Below are 24,246 nucleotides of genomic sequence, written 5' to 3' on the forward strand. Positions count from 1 at the left end.
TACCATGTTGCTTTCATTAGTCTTTAAAATAAGATTTAGATAACATTTTGATTACTTTCATGTCCATAGAAGAATTACTGTCATCACAAGAGAAATCTCCTGGTGTCAAGGATGTGGTACTAAGTATGGAGTACAGTAAGAAGTCGGATTTAGATACTTCAAAACCATCTGATGAGAAAGCTGTTACACACAAAGGTAATTTTTATTCAGACAAAAGATGTTATCCGGGATAATGTTTAATTTTGGGAGAAATGGGTTTTATTATATAACATGTCTTATTAAGTAACTTCTTCTGTAATTAGTACTGCTCATTTCTAGTTGATAAGGTAAAATGGATGGCTACAAAATGACTAGCTATTTTTCAGTCATTAAAGTATATTGCAGAACAGAAAACATGCCCATTAATTACACACTCCTATTTTCTTGTATGTTTTTATTTATACTTTGAACAGTTTAGCTTGAAGCATGGGTTAAATCTGAACTTGGAAGGAAATGTAATTTGAGAGTAATGCAGTAGAGCATAAGATAACACTGAAAGGATTAAAATTGATAAAAATAATCAATTTTTCTATGTTCAACCCAGATGTTGAAATACCAGGGATTTTATTTATGTACTAAGAAATTCAGACTATTTTTAACATCTCCTGAACCTGGAGTTGTTGAAGTAAAACCATGTAATAAAAAATCAAATGGAGTTTTATTCCTCATTTTAGTTTCTCTGAAGGAACGAGCTGTTGGTATTTGGTTACTGAACTGTTAGGCCATAATTGCAGACATATTACCCCTGGTTTTAAGCCACACACAGGTTTCTAAGTCTCATGAGGCTTTCAGATAATTTCATCCATATATCTATCTATGTCATGTTTATCAGACGGAAAGAGGGATGACTTCCAAATCTTACTCTCCCACCCTCACTCTCCTACCTCTGATCAGGCCAGTATCTCCATCTGTCCTAGCCCCAGCTGGCATGCCACAAGAAAAATCTGCACTGTAAATCATCAATCCATATCATACTTTTTTGATTCCTATCAAAGAATTACCATTCTTTTTCTGAAATTGATTACCTTGGACAAATTCTGTCTCTATGAAATTAATCTTTTCCAAATTATACTGTTGCTTTTTATTTCTTTCCTTTCTCACCTTGTATGCTTAGAGTAGTGATAGTTGAGGCTTTAGTTAACACCCATTTCCCCTTTAAGTTCTTTGTTGTATCAATTATAATTTTTTCCCATTTCATTGCAAAACTCTATAAAAGATTTGATAACTGTTCTTATGTTCCTGCATTTATTTTTAGTTTATGGTATACATGCTTTCATTTCCTCCTACTTTTTAATTTTACTGCCATTTTCTTTTTCCTAAAACAGACGCTTTCTTTAGAGAATCTGTTAGGAATTGATAGGTAAAACTATGATAGGAAAGGAAGAAGTAGTTAGTAATCATCAGGCATCCACTCTGTGCCTCCCACATTGCAGTGGGCATTATCCATACATTAGCTCATGACTGTGTCACAGTCCTGTGAAGTCATTATTTTTACAGAGTGGGAAACTACTCCCTTTTTATTATAAAAATGTAAAAACCTTTAATACCTTTAAATACCTTAGTGTAAGTCATTTTTAAGTGTCAGGATTTCCTTGACATTTTTTGAGCTCTTTACAATGAATACACAGTGTGCCCATATACTTTTATTATCATCAAAAGCAGATAGTATCAAATACCTACTTTATAAGAACAATAATATTTATTGCTATAAAATCAAATGTAATCATTGAAATGTTTCTTGTTCTATCACAGGCATAAGAAATCAGAGTTCAAAAATAGCATTCATTTTATTTTGTGTTTATTTCCTCTCTAGCCAGTTCTTTTCAAAATTAGATAGAAATTGTAGAAAAGTTTATATAATTTGAAAAGTCTTCAGAATATTAAAAAAACATTCCTGTGTAATTATAATATAATCCTAGATGTTTGGTATGTCTGTCTTAGTTATTGGGGCACACAGAGTACTTACTTTGTGCTAGACACTGAGATGAGTGCTTTCATGCTTGCAACGTAACAATCTTAAGAGGTAGGTATCCTTCACCCTTCTTACTAACAAGGAAGGTGAGGAGTTAACTAGTTCAGGCTCACACAGCCAGTAAAAGAGTCAAAGGAATCCTGGGAGCCCCTGACTCAAGAGCAGTGAACTCTTTCCTGCGCAAGTTGGGAGTTCTCTATGCCTTGAACAACTAAAAGAAGCTTCTATGAAGAAAAAAAACTGAGATTAGGAAAACTGTTAACTCCAAGAAAATTCTTAAACATATTGAAATATAGATGGACCAGTACATGCATACATATATATGTATATGCATAAACATGTAGATATCCTTATATATATTTTAAATATATATATCTGTATATACAGATATATATATATATATATCTGTATATACAGATAAATATATATATATCTGTATAATCTGGTATTTTATATAAACCAAAGACTGTCTCTGATCAAATTCCTTATTATTTCAAGTGATTAATTTTTGTAAATACCAAATATCCATTATATGTTTCTAAAATTACTTTTCAGTCATTTGCACAGTGATACAGTGGCACTGATTAAAAGTTATGTATTATCTGCAATATCAGTTTTTAATGTCATATTTCTATTCTGTAAGCCATAGTTCAGAATCTTTTTAATCGATTTCAAGTATGAAAGTTTAAAAGTTTAAAAATCCTGCTGAAGTTTTTATCAGTTCTACAGGAATAAAATTTAGGTGTGAGTGTTAATCAGTGGCCCTCTTGGAGGGGTTCTAAAAATGTTTACTTTTAAAAATCCTCAACCCTCAGTGCAGAAAATATCTATCTTCAGTCTTGATTATTTTTCACAGACTGTCTCTTCATACTGTGCTTTGTTTATAAATGTGCTCTATTTACATTTTCATTATTTTATTAATATAAAAGCAATTAACTTATATTTTGTGTTTTTTGAACATAATCTAGATGAGGAAGAGGATGGCAAGACTCCAACTCAACCACTGTTGAAAAAAGGCAGGCATTTTTCACCATTTTATTTTAATCCCCTTTTCATACTGTTAACTCTTTAACTCCAACTCTGCTATTTTATTTTTTTATCTGAGTTTTATCTCCATGGCAAGGTGATGTTACAGTTATTTATTAAATGCAGATTAGAAAAAAATCATCTTTAGTTCACCTAAAAAAAGTTAAATCATCCCAGGGAAAGGTATTATATCAAAGACAAATTACTTTAAATCATCATAGCATTTCTGAAATGCTCAAACACTGAATGTCAATATTGGTTTTTTTAATTTAAACTGCATGGTTCAGATGATAAGCAGAGACACTGAAATGGGTCTCTTTGCCAGTGTCACTTGCATTCTTTACCACCAGTTGTACCCAGTCAAGCCCTTAATTTTGATACTAATATATTTTTCATTTCAAAAATTATAATATTTCTCACAGCCCTGCTGCGTTTGGGAGATACACAGTCATGTCCCCATGCATGACTTTAATGAGAAGGAGATAGAGGTGAGAGTTACGGAGCAGTGTGGTTTGGCAGCCATACTATGTCATCATGCAAAATCATTCATCATGTTTGCGTGCATCATGGCAGCATGAGAAGTGAAGGACACAACCTACAAACGTGAGCAGGTTTCCTCCTGTGGATTCCTGCTCATAAAAATTTAGTGTAGGAGTCTCATAATAGTCATTTGCTTGCTCATAGAGTCAGTGCTGATTTTTTTTTTTAATTTTTTAATTCCTGAGAATGTAAATGGGAACTCCCTTGGTATTTTGTTCCTGAGACCTGCAGCCGACGGTGCCCTTCCAAGGAGTTCCTACCATCTTTCTGTGCTTCAAAGAAAGATGTGTCATTACATGGCTTTTTCTTTGGGCATCACACACCGAGGGGACAAGTTAGGTCAAGATGAAGTTGTCCTTCCTTAGGCTTGGAGGTTTCACTGTGAGAATCGTTAGATTGTATTCATTTGTCTTCCACTTCCTTCTGTCTTTTATATTATTGAAAACAACATTATGTGTAAGAAATGTTTTTGATCTTTATATTATTGAGGAACCACATTATAAAAGAAATATGTTCGCAGCATAGGCATAAACTTAATTTGTCCAGTTAGCCTAACATGGCTTCCCCAAAACAAAAATCTAGCAGTCAGTTATAATTTTCTTGATTGGTATTTATGATTCTCTTTCATTTACAGTGCTTCAAAATATTTTAAATTAGGCAAGATAATTTGGATGAGTTTAGCTCTTGTAAAGATACATTTACCTGTAACCATTTTTTAAAGTACATTTAAATTTTAAACAACTGAAAGCTTATGATGGACTCCATATACAACTGTCTTCATTATAAACATTTAAATACACAAAAGTTAGGAAACTGTAGGAATTCAGCAAAAGGGACTTGAATATTTATCTCCCTTACATCTTATTTTTCTGGTTAATCATTTAGAATTCAAAGGCCCTGCTGTGCCCTTAAATGTAGCTGACCAAAAGCTTCTTGAAGCAAGTACACAGTTTCAGAAAAAACAAGGAAAGAATACTATTGATGTCTGGTGGCTTTTTGATGATGGAGGTAAGGTTGTTGATATGCTTTTTAGCAATTTTATGTATACTGAGGTTGTGGGAATTTAGTACAGCAAAATGGCATGTATGCTTTGCTTATAGACAACATTCCCCAAAACAATAGGATTGATTTCAGAATCAGGTGTTGGGCTTAATTGTTTTCTCTTCAGTGTCATTCACTTTGGAAGTTGACTGGTTCTTCCCTGAGCTCATGACCTTAATATTTTTTTTAATGTGACTCACCATTTTTAGAATGTCACTAGATTTAAAGTACCATTTGATCTTTCATTATAATTGGTTCAAGTTGTGTCATTTTGGTAGAAATCTCATAGAAGTGATGCCTTGCTCTTCTGTCTGCATCTCATCGGGGGCACATGATGTGGATTTACCTCATCCTTGGTGAGGTTTACGTGATCACTCAGTAAGATGGGTTTCACTAGATCTTTAGAATGAGAAGGGACTATTGCCTTTGTGTAGTACCATGTATGAGGGGATGGGAAGGCATTTAGGGATTATGTAAATAGGCCACTGTTACTGCAACTTTTACCACCCCCCATCTTTAGCACCCATTGATAGTTTTGGCTCTTGTTACTGTTGGTGTGGTGTGGTTGTGGTTGTCACATGATGATTTTCCAATCCCATTAATTCTTCCTCGTTTATTAGTTGGCATTTTACTGTAAGGAAGGAGCCTTCTTATTTCCATACTTGAGGATTCATTGATTCCCATTGTATTCAGTAGGAGATGATTTGTCATTCTCATGATTTGTTTTAGTGTTCACATTGTTCCCATATTTGGCCAACAAGATCCAATGGAGGCTAACTTGTATGTCTGTTTGGCATTTCCCAGCCATTTTTTATTTTCTGATATAACAAGATGTTCTAGGCTCACTTTAGTACTTTGCCTGCACCACTGTTGAATCACCATCTACACAAGGAGCCCAGTTGCTTTTAGTGGAGAATAGTATTTAGGAACAATGATCTTGGCATTAAATATGCTTATTGCTACTAGGATGTCCCTGCTTTCCCTGGCCCTCTCAGTGGATGGGTCCCAGAAACATACATGTGTATGTTTGTATGTGTAGGTATAGATTGAAAACCAATTCCACTTCAACACTGCAGACTTTAGTCCAGCTTCTCCCTTCTTGTGTTTCTCATTTCAGTAAGAAACCTGGCTCCCATTATGTTCAGTGAATTCTCTCATTCCCTCACTCCTCCTATATGTGACTGATCTCCTTACTCTGCCAGGCCACTCTCCCCACCTCACTGCCTTCCTCACATGGGCTGGATTCCATTGGGCTTTCCTCTTTGTTAAGACCTACCTCCTGGCTTTTGACTGAATTATTAAGGAAGGATGGAAAGAAATTCTTTTTTAATATGGAGTTGTAGTAAACATGTTTTTAAAGATTAAATTGACTTAAAAGCTCTTAATTGAGACATTAGCATATAGTAAATGATTTTTTATATTTTTATGATTCAGGTTTGACTTTATTGATACCTTATCTTCTGACTACCAAGAAAAAGTGGAAAGACTGTAAAATCAGAGTATTCATTGGTGGGAAAATAAATCGAATAGACCATGACCGGAGAGCGTAAGTCTATTTAAGTTGAAGAGCATTTATCTTTATTACAGTATCTATCTCATTATTACAGTATACATTTGGTAGGGTAAAACAGAGACAATCCAGAAAATGTCATGTTGCCCTGTTCTATACTGAAACTAAAAATTCTAGTTACATGAATAAAACCATATTCCCTTTAATTTAGTCTTCATGTTTAAGTTATAGGTACTTAGTGTTACTTGATGCCTATTATTTTTTCCTACATTGACATTTTAGAAAGTATTAAAAACTTGGAGCATTAGACTGTTAAGCAACTTTTTAAAACAAAATCAGGGGATGTCCCCCGAATTACATATTTACATATGAGATACATTTTTTAGACTTGAAGACAACAGAAATGTAGGATGCCATTGTCACCCATTGTCTTATTTCTGCTGTGCTATTCTATTCTAGCTCTGATTCCAGTGCTTCACTAAGTACGCCATGTCCTGTCTTGGACCTTTTCAGCATATATTGTACACATTGCTCCTGAGTTCACATTTGGAAACCAGAGCTCTGGTCATATGATTCCTCTGCCCAAAGCACTTTCAATTTGGTCTCTGTTACATGCCCTGTTCCCCCAACTCTGCCTTATACTTCATTTTACAGTTCTGCACCTGCCCTAAACAAGCATGCCATTTCAGACATGTACTCCTTCCTACTCTTTCCTAATCTCTGCTAGAAATAGCTCTTCGCTTGCCCTCCCTTCTCTATGGAAATACTCCATCCTTTACGTCCAGCATTGCTACCACTTTCTTCATAACACCTTCCCTCATTTTTTTTTTAATCCTTGTGGCCCCATCAGTTGTTACCCTTCCTTCCTGAAAAACAACATACTTGGTACCATTCATTGCATTCTAGGGCTCATTTTATATTTATTTTCATGCCTTAGATTTGAGTTTTGTGGGCCCTGACACATACACACATAGTCAGTTTATACTGGAATTCAGCAAAGTGTCAACTCATCTCAAACAGTGAAGTATGCAAGAAATACTAGAAATAATTTAAAAGCTAGACCTGTAGTCAGTCTGTTTTCTAATATCCTAATTTAGAAAACTCATGTGATTGAATATAGAATCCTCTTTTGCTAACTGCTTTTCCTTCCACTTTTCTGCTGTTGTCACCAAAGGCTTCACTGCCAGCTATGCCTCCGAAAAGGGATTTTTTTTTTTTTAAGATTTTATTTATTTATTTGACAGAGAGGGAGATCACAAGCAAGCAAAGAGAGGGGGAAGCAGGCTCCCCACTGAGCAGGGAGCCCGATGTGGGGCTCGATCCCAGGACCCTAAGACCATGACCTGGGCCGAAGGCAGAGGCTTAACCCACTGAGCCACACAGGAGCCCCAGTGAAAAGGGATTTCTTTACTGGAAGCTCAAAGACTTATTGGAGCCCCTTTTTCATATCTATCCCCGTCCCCCCACCTTAGAAATTCTATGAACGTCATTTGGCATCAGTTATAGCTTTAGTTTGGCCCCAAGAAACTCCTGTTTAGACCTTGAGATACACATTCTTCATGGATGGAAGAATAATCCAAAAATAATTAAACCTACAAGTGTTTACTAGTTTTTGCTGAAACCCATATACTTACCAGTATAATTTGTCTAAAAAAGTCTTATTGAAGTAGAGCTGGCGCACGGTGTTCCATTAGTTGCAGATGGACAGTGTGGTGATTCAGGATCTCCGTGTGGCCCATTGTGCTCCCCGCAGGTGGGGCAGCCGCTGGCCACTGTACAGCACTAGTAAATATCCTTGACTCTGCTCCCCAGGCTATGCCTGCCAGCCTTGTGGCTTGTTCGCTCTGTAACTAGAGGTCTGTTCTCACTCCCTGTAACAAAAATTAAATTTAAAAACTAGTTCAGATTTCATTATTAATGTTTTGCTCTACCCATTCATTATTGGATACTAAGATGATTTCAGAGAAAGTACAAGAATGTAAGAGGAGTCTCTACTTAGGGGATTTAGATGTCTACTTAGTTGAACATACCATGTAAATTCAGATGGACTTTGCCTAGCACCTGATACCGTTTTCCTATAAATCCTGCTTCTTCAGATGTACTGATTCAGCCCGAATAGAATAAAAATACTTACATACAGCTTTCATGTCTCTCAATGCTATTCATTTTTGTTTTAGGATGGCTACTTTGCTGAGCAAGTTCCGGATAGACTTCTCTGATATCATGGTCTTAGGAGATATTAATACTAAGCCAAAGAAAGAAAAGTAAGTTGTTGCATAAATTACTCTGTACAGATTTCTGATTTTTTAATTTTTTTATGATGACCTACTGAGATAATCATTCAATTTTAACTACCTGGGGGTTTTCTGTTAATTACATGTGAAGTTAACTCTTTTTAATCTGGCATTGATGGTTGGCGTGTCTATAGCAGATACCAGAGTAAGTCTAAAGGGCTTTCAGTTTTCAGAGAATTCAGCTACTGTTGCCTAAGTAATTTCTGAAAATCCTTATGCCACAGAAATTCCACATGGTTCTTTACATTTCCATTGTTCATGCCTATATTCATTACCACCACTCAATCCCTACTCCATGTTATATATTACTTTTTTACTATTTTGCTTTATTACTAAAATAGGAGAATCTAAGAATTTGCCCATAATAGTTGCATTCAGAATTCTCAAGAGTCAAAGAAAAGTATCTTTATGGAATAGTCTACCTGAAAATGGCACATAGAGGATATTATAATTATGTGTATATTTATACCACCAGGCATAATTTTAATTATTCTCAAATAAATGTTGAATAAATGATGAAGCTGGTATAAAGAATTAAATATAAAATAACAAGGTATACTTTGTAAGGTTAGGATCAGGGAAGGATTTATTTCCTTTTATAAAATAATATATACCAGGAGCTTTGTATGAGGCTTGATACTGAAAAATGTTTTTCACATTCATAGAGGATTAGAATGTTGTTAATGTTTTTTCACTGTCTTTTATCCTATTAAGTATCTTTGGATCTAGAGATTAATTCTGCATCTTCTTAAATGTTCATTATCTGCCCACTCCTCTCTTCAGAATATTCTAGTACCTTTTCTACTACTATTCCTCTTTTTGTTCATTGGTACTTGAACTAGGAAAGCATTTGAGTATTTTGAGTAAAGGAGCAATACAATTTGACATATTGCTCAAAAGGATCATATTGGCAGCTGTGATGAAAATGTATGTAGGTTGAGGGGGGTAGTGGGCATAGGAGCAGGGGTTAAATATAGACAGGTGAGTGTGAGCAGTTGAAATTGCAATTCTGTTATTGTGAATCCAGTTCTAAATTTCTTATCAGTTTGAGGGCACCTGGGTGGCTCAGTGGGTTAAGCCGCTGCCTTCAGCTCAGGTCATGATCTCATGGTCCTGGGATCGGGTTCCTCATCGGGCTTTCTGCTCAGCAGGGAGTCTGCTTCCCTCTCTTTCTGCCTGCCTCTCTGCCTACTTGTGATCTCTCTCTATCAAATAAATAAATAAAATCTTTTAAAAAAATAAATAAGGGGCACCTGGGTGGCTCAGTGGGTTAAGCCGCTGCCTTCGGCTCAGGTCATGATCCCAGGTCCTGGGTTCAAGCCCCACATCGGGCTCTCTGCTCAGCAGGGAGCCTGCTTCCTCCTCTCTCTCTGCCTGCCTCTCTGCCTACTTGTGATTTCTCTCTGTCAAATAAATAAATAAAATCTTTAAAAAAAATAAATAAATAAATAAATAAATAAATAATAAATTTCTTATCAGTTTGAGAAACTAGCAATTGCTGTTTTCTAAATAGGTTGCCAAAGTGATGGTTATAAATTAGGGTATGGGGAGGAGCATAATAGATGGAAAACACTAACTTCTCAAGTACTAATTTAGCATTTGAGATCTTTTTTTTTTTTTTTAGATTTTATTTATTTATTTGACAGAGAGAAATCACAAGTAGGCAGAGAGGCAGGCAGAGAGAGAGGAGGAAGCAGGCTCCCTGCTGAGCAGAAAGCCCGATGTGGGGCTTGAACCCAGGACCTGGGATCATGACCTGAGCCGAAGGCAGCGGCTTAACCCACTGAGCCACCCAGGCGCCCCTAGCATTTGAGATCTTAGTGTTAAGGAATTTGAATTGAAGTTAATTGTCAGTAATCTTCCTGGGTTGTTTTTTTTTTTTTTTTTAAGTATTGTAGCTTTTGATGAAATGATTGAGCCGTACAGACTTCATGAAGATGACAAAGAACAAGATATTGCAGATAAAATGAAAGAAGATGAACCATGGCGAATAACAGACAATGAGCTTGAACTCTATAAAACCAAGGTATTCTGTCTCTTCTGCTTTCTTTTTCTTAATATTCCATTGATTTTTTAAAAAATAAGGAAGACGTAAGTATCAAGAACTGTCATTTGTTATGGGAGGAATCAGTTGTATAAATTCAGTCTCCTCTAAGTTGGATCTGTATGTGAACAGTGTGTATAAATCATCAGTTCTTTTCTAAATTAATGGATGGATATTTTTATTACAGCAAAATTCTTTTGATTTCTTTTTGTTTACTTATAGCTCTATGAACTACACTAAATTCTGCTTTTCAAATGGTCCAGGAATGACTTTGTCCCGTTTCATTTCAGACCTACCGGCAGATCAGGTTAAATGAATTATTAAAGGAACATTCAAGTACAGCTAATATCATTGTCATGTAAGTACTGTCTATACTAAGATTTTCTTGAGCGTTTATTTTATGATGTTGCAATTTGGATCAATTTCCATGCCAAGTACATACCTACATAAACCTCAATAATGACTTAACAGTTATAAGGAAGAAAAAACAAACTTTTGTTAATATACTTTGCTTTAAGCATATAGAGAAATCATTTAAGGGGGGAGGAAAGTAAAAAATCTTAACCTTAAGTTTATATGAATCTAAGTCATTCTTTTTTCATAATAGTTTATTCTGGAATTTTTCTTTTATCTTTTTTCCCACCTTTTAAAAATTCCTTAGCCTGAAGGACACTACGACATAGCCATTTAGTCTTCGTGAGGTATGAGGGCCTCAAGTTAAAATTTGGACCCCAGGGTGAGGTATGAGACATCTGGCTGGCTCAGAGCATTTGACTCTTGATGTTGGGGTTTTGAGTTCAAACTCCACATTGTAGGGGTAGAGTGTACCTCAAATAATAATTTTTTTTTAAAGTGTAAAAAAAGGAAAATTTGAACCCAGGGCAACTTCCTTATAGAAATAATACCATCAACTTATCTTAGGGATGAAATTTAAAAAGTGGTTCCTGTCTGAGTCTACACCCCCATGTTTCACTCACAAATTATACAGACAGACGTTCTGTCCTTTATTGGATCTAGGGGCTATCTGGCTGTTCTTTTACTGTGTCAGATTAGTTACATATTACTTGAACCCAGATTTTCTCCATCATGGAGCCAGGGTCCTTAGATAGGTTAAAAAAAAGTTCAGGCCTCCAAAAATAGGGCAAATGATGAAATAAAGTATTACCAAATGATTGTTATTTTGATTAACAAAAAACAATACAGCAGGAAATTTCAGCTTTTGCGGCTGCTGATCAGATATCTGTAATGGAATATGTTAAAACAGAAATCTGGAAACACTCCCCAGAGCAGCTGGTTACTACTACCACTATCTACAGATAAAAATCAAAGCCCAGAAAGATAGGAGAAGTTGAAAATTAATACGTAGAATTAATTATGTTTGAATCTCATTTACCCATGTGTGGTTTCTGCTTTCTTACTTTAGGTAGTAATATTCCTTTCTCCTAGAAGAATTCTATCCTTATTGAAGAAGGGGGAATGGGAGGTTTAACGTTAGATACCAAATGTGTTGCAGTTTATAGAAATACTCATTTCTGTTCATATTAGGTGAATTTTTAAAAAGCTTTTGTTCAAACATGAAAAAGGGGGAATAGTGATATGAGTATAGTCACTACTACACCATATTCACAATTTGCCTGCACTCCAAAATGATTTGTATAACCACTGTACTTTTAGTTACTATTATTAGTGACTCAATATATAATTTTTATTACAGTTTATTTTTTTCAACTTAAATGCATGGCCTAATTTCCTTTCTTTTTTGATACCAGGAGTCTGCCAGTTGCCCGGAAAGGTGCTGTCTCTAGCGCTCTCTATATGGCGTGGTTAGAAGCTCTATCGAAGGACCTACCACCAATTCTCCTAGTCCGTGGGAACCATCAGAGTGTCCTTACCTTCTATTCTTAAAGGCCCTATACAGTGGACAGCCCTCTAGATGGTACTTGAGTGCCTAGTGAAGTCACTGAAATCTTCAATGACACATTAACAACACAATGGCGAACTGTGACTTTTCTTTCACTTTTTCATTAATTTGAAAGCACACAGGGAAGTTGCTCCACTGATATGTGTATGGAGACTTCAGTTTTAGTCAGTTCTGTATTTCAGTCTTAATGAATGATGATGATTCCTTGTTGTTGGACTGAAGCTCACGAGAGTAAAGTTTTCCTTTGCTACTTGAATAGCAATAAAAGTGTGTTATTTTGTGATTGATGAAAGGAGTACAAAAAGCCTTTAGCCTTGAGGTGCCTTCTGAAATTAACCAAATTTCATCCATATATCCTCTTTTATAAATTTATAGAATGTCAAATTTTGCCTTCAGCTGTTATTTTCGTTTCTAGTCTCTCCCACTTAAAATGAAATGGACACTGCTTTCTTCTTCCATTGACCAATTAGTGTTGAGTACTGTATGTTTTCTATTACTTTTATAAAGGTATCTGTTAGATACTAAAGGCAAGAATTAGGGCAAGTTAATGAAAAATGCAAAAACACCCCAAAACAGACAAACAAAAAATGGTAGCAAAAAAGTGACCCCAAGGTTAGGTTTGTAGGGGTATGTATAAATTGTGGATCTAGGGAAAGAAGACCCAATAAACCTTTCTTTTTTTAAAATCTCTAATTGGCTGTTATTTGTATTTTTATTTGAAATCTTAGGGAAGGGTGAAGATTTATTCAGTACTTCTGTATACCATGCTGAAAAATCCCATATTGTCATTCTTTAGATCAAAGTCCTCAAAATCATTTGTATCTATAAGAAGAGAGATCTGTCCTAATTTAGAGTTTTCCTCATATTTTGAGGGACTTTTAGGAAATGCTAAAAGATTTTTCTTGAAAATTAGACAAAGCAATGTCATTAAGTAGAATATTTCAATAAACAATGTGTGGGATTCCACTACACATATCCTTTATAAATCATTAAAATTTTTAGTGTTTCATCAAATGGTTAAATGGACCACTTGTTTCTTAGTGAAATGTTTTTAGGCTTAATTCATTCAATTGTCAAGTACACTTAGTCTTAATTAATATACTCAGGTTTGAACAGATTATTCTGAACATTTAAATTTAATCCATTCTTAATACTTTAAAATTTTTGTGTTAAGAAAAACTGCCAGTTTGTGCTTTTGGAATGTCTGTTTTGACATCATAGTCTACTAGTACAATTTTGACAGTGCATATGTACTGTTACTAAAAGCTTTATATACGATTATTAATGTGAAGTTTTTCATTTTTTATTCAAGGAAGGATTTCCTAAAAACATTTCAAGGGATATATGTCTACATATCTGTATGTGTGTATGTATGTGTATATGCATACACAGATGCATATGTGTATATATAATGACATTTATGTTGCTGGTTTTTTGCATTTTAAAGTGATCAAGATTCATTCGATTAACATTTTTTGGTTTCAGTAAACATAAGTTCAAAATTAGATTGAAAGATACAGGATTCACGGAAAACAAAGGTGATCATTCGAAGGGCACGTAACTTCGCACAGTTACTGTTCAGTGATAAATGGAGAACACATCCTCTACTGTTCAGTCAGTTCGTTGGTATAAATTTTGGTGGTGAGGAATATATGCAGATTTTCATGAATCTTGGTAGATATCGTTAAAATCACTACTGCTGTCAGTAGTGCAGTATTTTTGCTGCATGAGCATAAACGAAATGAAAAGTGGAGATATGATCATTTTGAATTCAGAATGTTAAAATTAAGTAATTGTTTTTCTAGGATTTTTTTCCCCTACATTATAACTCATAGCATTGTTCCCTTTATTGCAGGTTTTGTAGTATTTCGGGGGAAGACAGTAGAAATGTCATATATTCAGTAAACAATACCATGTTTGAACTTTTTAAATGGATAATAGGGCATGAACTGAGTGCTGCTATCTTGAAAATGTGCACAGGTACACTTGTTTTTTTTTTTTTAGTTTTTCCCATTCAGGAAACCATCATTGTGATCTGTACTGCAGGAACCAAATGTCATGCATCATACATATGTGTATAAAGTACATAAAATATATCTAAATATGCATAATGGGGGGGAGGGTAATATTGTCTGTGAAATAATGTAAGAAGCTTTTCACTTAAAAGAAAATTACTTTCATTTAACACTAGACACCAGGTCAAAATTTTCAAGGTTGTTGTAGTACTCTAATAAATTTCAACAATTCTAGATGCTAGCTAGTGTTGAAGCTATTCTAGTTTATTTTGTTTATGCTAAATTTGATTATTTTAATGCCAAATTTTTTTTGAGTTCTAATCATTGGTGATAACTTGGAAATAAATATGCAATGGCATTTGACAGTTCATTATTCCTATAGGTAAATACTCATTGGGTTTAGAGAGAATGGTGGTGTTAAGCTGATGATTAATTAAATCATATATTTATTTGTTACATTATTTCATTGTATTTTAGTTTTCCTTTTGCATTCTTTTTATATGCTTTCTGACATTACCAATTTTTAAAGACTATGGAAATAATTTAAAGATTTGAGCTCTGGTGGATGTTTATCTACTAAGTTTGAAAATGTAATATTTTGATAATACTGTACTATAACTGTCACACAAATGCTTTTCTAATGTTTTAACGTTGAGTATTGCAGTTGCTGCTTTGTACAGAGGCTACTGCAATAAAGGAAGTGGATTCATTAAAACTATTTAATGTCTACTCTTCTATTGTATCTGTTTTATTAACCTTTGGCGACTTTGTGATGTACCCTCATTTATGTAACTGTTCTTTCATGATGTCTGAGTTGTTTACTGGCTTTTACCTTTAAAATTCGTATGTTAGAAAGTTGTTTGAAATTGTGCTATCCCTAAGCCTTTGAAATAATCACCATTGATACTTGACAGTGCGATTGAGCCCTAGAAGATGCAGCTCATTTTGATTTTTTAAAAGTGATTTTACTTTTCTAATTCTTTTTAAGTTATTTTATTTATTTTACACAAAAATGGATCCATAGTCTGTGTCTTCAGACGATTTTTGGCTAAGCTAATGTACAGTTTTATAACTGTACATTTCTCCTTTGAATGTTATAATAAGTGTGTTATATACGCAGACAGTTAATTTTCTCTCTCTTACTCTTGGGAAAGCAACTTGGAGCAATGTAGGGAATTTCCCGAGGTCATGTGGTAAATCAGTAAAGAATGTTGGCCCATAGCCCGGATCTTTCATCTCCAGGGATATCTCCGTTACGCACTCAAGCTGCCTGATCCATAACTCAGAGGGTGCATAGACTGGCCACTTCCATACTAGTCCTCCAGTATTGCCAATGAGTGTGTGCTCAGGTAATGTGGACTCCAGTTAGAAATAGTTTGGCTACAGTCTGGCTTAATAGATCTGAAACCAAATATCAGTGTCCATTGCATGTTCTTTGCTTCTTGTTTATTTTCCAAAAATCTACTATTCAGACTAGTGACTTCTTTGGGGAGTTAAAAGAGAATTCAAAGGCAACTACAAATATGACATTTTCTAGTATCAGAGCATCCACCGGTTTTCAAAACAGGGATGGAGTTCACCTTCCAGCCAGTATGTTTTGTTCCTTCACCAGTAAGAAAAGACAAATGCCTGTGATACAATTCTGTCTTTTATGCATCAACAGGATGTTTGTAGGTTTACAGCAAATAGGTAGTAGTTTAATGCTTGCCTGTTTGAGTAAAGATGGCACGAACCCTGGGAAACACTCACCAGAAAGTACTGTTTAATTTAGCTAGTTTAGGTAGTAGATACCCAAAATGTGTTGGTGGGTTAACCAGCTTGATATACTTGTTTTTGTAAACGAATAAAATACCTAAAGGTCTAAGTCCTGTTGGAATCGGGCGGCAGTGGTCAGAGACCTCTTTCCCTTGTGATAGGCATTTTGGGTAGGCTATTAAATAGCATTGAGAACTTAAGCCCATTTTCTCCTCTTGAATCTACCCTTGAATTTTGTGTTAGGAGTGAGCAAGTATTGTTTTAGGGAAAATGTGAAGGCCTTTGAATTGGTCCCCTGCCCCCTTATACAGCCTTACCTGTGCCTGCTCTACTCCTAGATCCGTAACTCATCCCCAAAAACCTGGCATCTTGTCCACACATAAACTTTGTTCCCCTCTTCTCAAGTACGAATGCAAATTAGCAAGATGTTCTGACCACACCTGCGAGGAGAATGTGTTTTTTGATCCACAGCATAGGATCAGTGATCTGTGGACACTGAACGCAAACAGAGGGGTCTGGGCCTCAGTACTGGTCAGAATCTCATTAGATAACTGCTGCCACTTTTGAGATGGGGAGAGAAACGTGGAGATTGTGTCCTAGAAGCGTTCCCTCACCTGATCTAAAAGGAAGCTGTTTACAGGGTTATTTTAGGGCTTTTATCTCTAATAACGGGTAAACCAGAAAAGCTGTAAAATGAAGCGGGCAGAGTTTTTTATTTACATACAGTACACATCAAGGCATATTAACAACTACTGTGAGAGACAATTTTACTTTTTTAGACGTACATTTAGCCTCAATTAAGCCATTTTTGAAAGACGGTAGTAACAGTTTGAAAAGAGCTAGACGGGTTTATCCAAATGACTGATAAGCCACAGGTTATTTTTATTACAACCGCTCGGCTTTTTTGCTTAAGTCTAAACAACTCTCCTTCAAGTTCCTAAGAAACTTAACTAGTTAAGAAATTTAAAAGATGACAGGGATGATTTGGGAAAGGGGGAGGGGGCGGGGAAGGTGGAAAGTTAGGCCTCAAGAAATATTCAGGGATTATGAAAGATCAGCCTCTTCATGGCTAAAAGTCTTGCCCTCATACTTCCTTCTGGAAAACAGTGGATGGTGAAGAATGGAATTAATTTCTTCCTCTGTATTTCAAAATCCTTTGATCATAATGCACATCTCTGAGCTGCATGGTACTGATCTCAGAGGTGTACCCTACATCCTTGAGGTAGTCTATGACTTTCCCATCAGTTAAGATAATCCTTTGTTTACTGTCTATGCACCTGCGAGTTCAGTGTTAAATTGACATAAGTTTCACACATGGGCTTTTTTCAGAAAGTTGATAGTAATGAAACACAGGTGTATTATGCATTGATACACTAACTAGAACAGTGGTGTGCTTCAGAATCATCTGGAGAGTTTATTAAATCCTACAGTACTCCTGCCGAATCTATTCTGCATGAAATTTCTCCCCTTCACATCCGCTGCTTCTCAGGATAACCCTCCCTTCTTTATGGCTCCCTTTGTCCTTCACTCACGCCCCACTTCTTTCTTCCACAGCACGTGAGTAATTCCATCTCCCCTCATGCCAGCCGTGAACTCAACCCTCAAAATGCCTCATGGCTTTCCTTTTATATTAATTAGATGTTTGTCAGTGGCAGGAATAGAGCCCAGAGCTGGCAAATAGAGAAGGGAAGGCCAAGAAGACAGCCGAGTTCAGGGACTCTGTAAAAGCAGAGACCCAGAGCAGCATCCTTAGCGCTCTGTCTCTCACCTTTTCCTTCTCTCTGGTTTGCCTCTCCAGTCTTGACGTGACTCTTCAGGTAGACTGTCACCATGGACAGTGATCAGTGACTTCTGAAAAAAAAAAAAGGGGACACCTGAGTGGCTCAGTTGGTTGAGCGTCTGCCTTTGGCTCAGGTCATGATCCCAGAGTCCTAAGATGGAGCCCCACATCGGGCTCTCTGCTCAGCAGGGAGCCTGCTTGTGTTCCCTCTCTCACTGTCTCTGTCAAATAAATAAATAAAATTTAAAAACAAAACAAAACAAGTAGTTAGGCAGCAATTGTAGTTGAAAGATGGCATGTTGTCAGGGGGGCCATACCCTCTCCCTTGGGTTTGCCCTTAGAGTCTGGGGTTTATGTGGCCCTGGAACTGTGGGAAGGGCCTTGGAGTTTCGCTCTTCCCTGGCTGGCTGCTGCTCCAGGGGCTGTGCTGCCCAGGCTCCAGCAGTTGCTTCCGAGGTAGACAGCTCTACAGGCCTGACCTAGGCTGCCACCACCTTTTCTAGGTTCCCAAAGCTCTGCAGATCAGCACTTCGTATCTGTTCCAGCCCTACTTTCCACCCCAGCCCAGCAGTCACACAACCGTGCCCAGCTGTCACACAACCGTGCCCAGGTCAAAGTGGTGCTCAGAGTCCACTGGGCAGAGCATTCCTGCCCCTCTCATCCATGACAGTTCCATCTGGGGCACCTGTTTTGTCTTTTCTCCTTTGGGTGGTATCTCTTGGGCGCTCCCGCTCATACCACAGGGCAGGATCTCCCCAGCCCTGGTATAAGAACCAGCTCGGCTTTCTCTTCCTCTTTTCCTGATGAGTCTTCATGGACAGGAAAATGCAGGCAAGCTCAGGTAGTGGGCTCCAGATCGCAGAAGTGACTACTTTTCCTACAGCATCTAGAAATGCAGTAACCATTCAGAATGCAATAGCAGAGTCTTCCCTCACCAAAACAGGCAGAGCATACTTTTTCTAAAACAACTGAAAACAGTCTGGTTAATTTTCTCTATTATGTTGCATTAAATCTCAACAGCTCACCTTATTACCCTTGAACACCAAGTCCAACAAATCTAAGAAGCATGGTGCAGGATTAACTTCTCTTTGGGAAGATACCCATTAGTCCTCAAACTGAGGTGGAGAGAGGCAGAAATTTGAGATGTTTCAGGGAAAAATTCAAGAGGATTGAGTGATGGGTTCTCCTCCTGTGTGTTGAGCATGAAGATGGGTCACTCATGGTGCCTTGATGGGTTGAGTATTTTCTTCCTCCTAATTTGGGAAAGATGGGAGAGAAAAGAGAATTCCCATCAACTAAACACTCCCAAAAACTAAACTAAATGCTATCTGTTTACATATTTTAGCTTACTTAACTCTCACCAGACCCCTCTGGAGTGAGGAGTATTTTCCTCGTGGTAGAGTTGAGAAGCAAAGCTTAGAGGAGCTATGAGCACAGTAAGCAGTGGAGTCAGGGCAGGAACCTGGGTCAGCTTCTGGAAAAAGTCTCCTCCACACTTCATTTCTTCTCACAGGGGGGCCTTCCAGTCCTTTTTTTTTTTTTTTAAGATTTTATTTATTCACTTGACAGATCACAAGTAGGCAGAGAGGCAGGCAGAGAGAGAGAGGAGGAAGCAGACTCCCCACTGAGCAGAGAGCCCAATGTGGGGCTCGATCCCAGGACCCCGAGATCATGACCTGAGCCAAAGGTAGAGGCTTTAACCCACTGAGCCACTCAGGCGCCCCCCCTTCCAGTCCTTTTATCCTCCTTAACTTCTCCGAAAAAACATGGTCTCCTGTAGTAAACAGAAAATCATATTCCTATCACTGAACTATACTGATGTCTTTCTTCCAGGTCACCTTCCTAAAAGTTCAAGAGACTGGGGCGCCTGGCTGGCTTGGTTGGTAGAGCATGCAACTCTTGATTTTGGGGTTGTTGAGTTTGAATCCCAAAGTTCAAGAGATAGCTTTGTTTATCAGTTATTCTAGTACAAGTTCATCCAACAGAACATGTCAGCTCTCTGTGCAACCTGAACTCAATGTGCAGCTTTCTGCCAAGAAGCAAATTTTGTGCCATATTTTTACCAGTAGAAGAGTAACTTTGACATTTTGAATTACTTAAGCCTGTTAGAGGTATGATCGTGACTTTCCCTCTACAGACTGCTATTTGCAAGACAGTGGTATCTTTTGGAAATTAATGACTATCTCCATAGGTTGGTACCTTATAGCATACTTTTATAGGATTATGAGGAAAAAATTCTATGTGATTTAGGTCATTTCTAAAGAGGGGGAGAATAAAAACATAGAACATTTCTTCTCTGGATTTGTTTCTTCAGTCATAACACCTGAAAAAGTTAATGGATGTGATAAAAACATTCAAAAAGTGTGTCTCTTCTAGGAAGCAATCCAATCAAGAGATGAAAAAAATATGTAAAAAAGGAAAGGAATATATGAAGTGTATAAATTTGGAAATTATACAAGCATGCTCTAATTTAAGCTAAAAAATTTTTCAATGAATAGTGACTGATAATTAACAAAGGATTATTAAAATGGACACAGCAAGAAGTAGAAAACTTAAATAAACAGCATGGAATGAACTGAACGTAACTTAAGTGCTATCTCCAAAGAAGGTTCTGGTCCCAATGATTTTTTTTTTTTTTTAGTTCTTTTAATTAACATGTAATATATTATTTGCCCCAGGGGTACAGGTATGTGAATCATCAGGCTTACACATTTCATAGCACTCACCATAGCACATACCTTCCCCAATGTCCATAACCCAACCACCCTTTCCCTTACACCCCCCACACCCCAGCAACCCTCAGTTTGTTTTGTGAGATTAATAGTCTCTTATGGTTTATCTCCCTCCCGATCCCATCTTGTTTCATTTTTTCCTTCCCTACCCTCCAAACCCCCCCACCTTGCCTCTCAAATTCCTCATATCAGAGAAATCATATGATAATTGTCTTTCTCTGATTGAGTTATTTTGCTCAGCGTAATACCCTCTAGTTCCATCCACATCATTGCAAATGGTAAGATTCCATTTCTTTTGATGGCTGCATAGTATTCCTGTGTGTGTGTGTGTGTGTGTGTGTGTGTGTGTGTGTGTGTGTGTGTGTACCACATCTTTATCCATTCATCTTTCCATAGTTTGGCTATTGTGGACATTGCTGCTATAAAAATTCGGGTACATGTGCCCCTTCGGATCACTATATTTGTATCTTTAGGGTAAATACCCAGTAGTGCAATTTTTGGGTCATAGGGTAGCTCTATTTTCAACTTTTTGAGGAACCTCCATACTGTTTTCCAGAGTGGCTGCACCAGTTTGCATTCCTACCAACAGTGTAGGAGGGTTCCCCTTTTTCCACATCCTTGCCAACATCTGTCATTTCCTGACTTGATAACTTTAGCCATTCTGACTGGTGTGAGGTGGTATCTCATTGTGGTTTTGATTTGTATTTCCCTGATGCCAAGTGATATGGAGCACTTTTTCATGTGTCTGTTGGCCATCTGGATGTCTTCTTTGCAGAATGTCTGTTCATGTCTTCTGCCCATTTCTTGATTGGATTATTTGTTCTTTGGGTGTTCAGTTTGATGAGTTCTTTATAGATTTTGGATACTAGCTCTTGATCTGATATGTCATTTTCAAATGTCTTCTCCCATTCTATCAGTTTTCTTTTGGTTTTGTTGACTGTTTCCTTTGCTGTGCAAAAGCTTTTGATCTTGATGAAGTCCCAATAGTTCATTTTTGCCCTTGCTTCACTTCCCTTGCCTTTGGCAATGTTTCTAGGAAGAAGTTACTGTGGCTGAGGTTGAAGAGGTTGCTGCCTGTGTTCTCAAGTATTTTGATGGACTCTTGTCTCACATTCATACATTTTGAGTCTGTTTTTGTGTGGGGTATAAGGAAATAGTCCCATTTCATTCTTCTACATGTGGCTGTCGAATTTTACCAACACCATTTGTTGAAGAGGCTGTCTTTTTTCCAATGAACATTCATTCCTGCTTTGTCAAAGATCAGTTGACCATAGAGTTGAGGGTCTGTTTCTGGGCTCTCTATTCTGTTCCATTGATCTATGTGTCTGTTTTTGTGCCAGTACCATACTGTCTTGACGATGACAGCTTTGTAATAGAAATCTGGAAGTCTGGAATTGTGATGCCACCAACTTTGGCTTTATTTTCAACATTCCTCTTTCTATTAGGGATCTTTCCTGGTTCCATATAAGTTTTAGGATTATTCCATTTCTTTGAAAAAAATTGATGGTATTTTGATAGGGATCCCATTTTACAATTGCACGCAAAACCATAAGATACCTAGGAATAAACCTAACCAAAGAGGCAAAGAATCTGTACTCGGAAAACTATATGGTACTCATGAAAGAAATTGAGGAAGATACAAAGAAATGAAATAACTTTCCATGCTCTTCCATGGATTGGAAGAACAAATATTGTGAAATGTCTATGCTACCTAAAGCAATCTACATGTTTAAAACAATCCCTATCAAAATACCATCAATTTTTTTCAAAGAAATGGAAACGCTCTCTGTGCCTCCTGGATTTTGATGCTTCTCCCCTTTGACATATTAGGTAAATTCTCTATTATAATTTGCTCCAATATACCTTCTGCTCCCCTCTCTCTTTCTTCTTCTTCTGGAACCCCAATTATTCTAATATTGTCTTGTCTTATGGTTTCGCTTACCTCTCAAATTCTCCCCTTGTGGTCCAGTAGTTATTTATCTCTCTTTTTCTCAGCTCCTTTATTCTACATCATTTGGTCTTCTACATCACTAATACTCTTTTCTGCCTCATTTATCCTAGCAGTAAGGGCCTCCATTTTTTATTGTACCTCATTAATAGCTTTTTTGATTTCAATTTGGTTAGATTTTAGTTCTTTTATTTCTGCAGAAAGGGATTTTATTTCTCCAGAAAGGGATTCTCTAATATCTTCCATGCCTTTTTCGAGCCCAGCGAGCAACTTGATAATCGTCATTCTGAACTCTAGTTCAGACATATTACCAATGTCCGTATTGATTAGGTCCCTGGCCATCGGTACTGCCTCTTGTTCTTTTTTTTTGGTGAGTTTTTCTGCCTTTTCATTTTATCCAGATATGAATATATGAATGAGAAAATAAAATACTAAAAGGGTGGCCAAGACCCCAGAAAAATATACACTAACCAAATCAGAAGAGATCCAAAACTGAGGGAAGAAGAAAGGGGGAAAAATTTAAAATATATATATATTTATGTGTGTATATATATATATATATATATATATATGTATTAGACTGGTAAATAGAACAGAGCCACCCACTTGATTTTGGGTGTATTCTGGTCTCTTAGAAGAAACTACCTCCCAAAATTTTAAAGAAAGAAAAACTTATATATATATATATATATATATATATATATATATATAAAATATATATTCAATATATATTATATATCATATATATGTATATATATCATATGATATATATGACAATACATAATTATATGATTATAATATTATAGATATAGATATAGATATAATATAGATAATCATATAGACAATATATATACATATATGTATATATCGTATAGAATATATATATAAGAAATATATATATAAGAAAGAAAAACATATATATATATAAATAAGGGTAAACACAATGAAGGGATGGAATATGACTGTAAAGATGAAAATTTTAAAAAGACTCTAAAAAAGGAATTGATAAGATGCTTGGAAAAAGAAAAAAAACAAAAGAGAGAATGTGATCAGACTGGAAACTAGAACAAAGCCATGTGCTAGCTTTAGGGTATATTTTGATCTATTAGAAGATATTATATCCCGAATTTTTAAAGAAAAAAACCCTATATGTATACAAAAAATAAGGTTAAATACAATGAAGGGATGACATAGGACTTTAAAATGAAAATTTTAAAAGATTTTTTTAAGAGGTGCCTGGCTGGCTCAGTGGGTTAAGCCTCTGGCTTTGGCTCAGGTCATGGTCTCAGGGTCCTGGGATTAAGCCCTGTATCAGGCTTTCTGCTCAGCAGGAACCCTGGTTCCCCCTCTCTCTCTGCCTGCCTCTCTGTCTACTTGTGATCTCTCTCTGTCAAATAAATTTAAAAAATATTTTAAAAAACCATTTTTTTAAAAAGGTATTGTTAAGATAAAAGTTAAAAAACATTAAAAGAGGAAAGAGAAAAAGTTTAAAAAAATAGAATAAGAAAAAAATAAAATTAAAAAAATTTAATTTTGCAAGACTAAAGGATCATGGGGGAAATGCCATGAATTCTATGTGTTGCTTTCCCCTAATTCTGGGGTTCCGCAGTTCTCATTGATTGGTGAACT

General features: G+C 36.4%; 1 protein-coding gene across 2 annotated transcripts in view; it reads left to right on the forward strand.

Annotated features, from left to right (window-relative positions):
* The window catches only part of SLC12A2 (solute carrier family 12 member 2), a 112,968-nt gene extending 100,024 nt beyond the window's left edge, over window positions 1-12,944 (forward strand). Inside the window, exons 20-27 of one of the 2 annotated variants that reach the window (XM_047728989.1) lie at window positions 70-195; window positions 2,980-3,027; window positions 4,463-4,585; window positions 6,053-6,164; window positions 8,306-8,392; window positions 10,313-10,448; window positions 10,757-10,824; window positions 12,236-12,944. In XM_047728989.1, the coding sequence (XP_047584945.1) occupies window positions 70-195; window positions 2,980-3,027; window positions 4,463-4,585; window positions 6,053-6,164; window positions 8,306-8,392; window positions 10,313-10,448; window positions 10,757-10,824; window positions 12,236-12,371 (836 nt within the window). In that variant the 3' untranslated portion in view covers window positions 12,372-12,944. The remainder of the gene's footprint in view (window positions 1-69; window positions 196-2,979; window positions 3,028-4,462; window positions 4,586-6,052; window positions 6,165-8,305; window positions 8,393-10,312; window positions 10,449-10,756; window positions 10,825-12,235) is intronic. The other variant, XM_047728990.1, reaches the window with a different exon arrangement.
* The last annotated feature ends 11,302 nt before the right edge of the window (window positions 12,945-24,246 follow it).

Source organism: Lutra lutra, chromosome 5 (assembly GCF_902655055.1).
Source record: "Lutra lutra chromosome 5, mLutLut1.2, whole genome shotgun sequence".
In the NCBI taxonomy this organism is placed as follows: domain Eukaryota; kingdom Metazoa; phylum Chordata; class Mammalia; order Carnivora; family Mustelidae; genus Lutra; species Lutra lutra.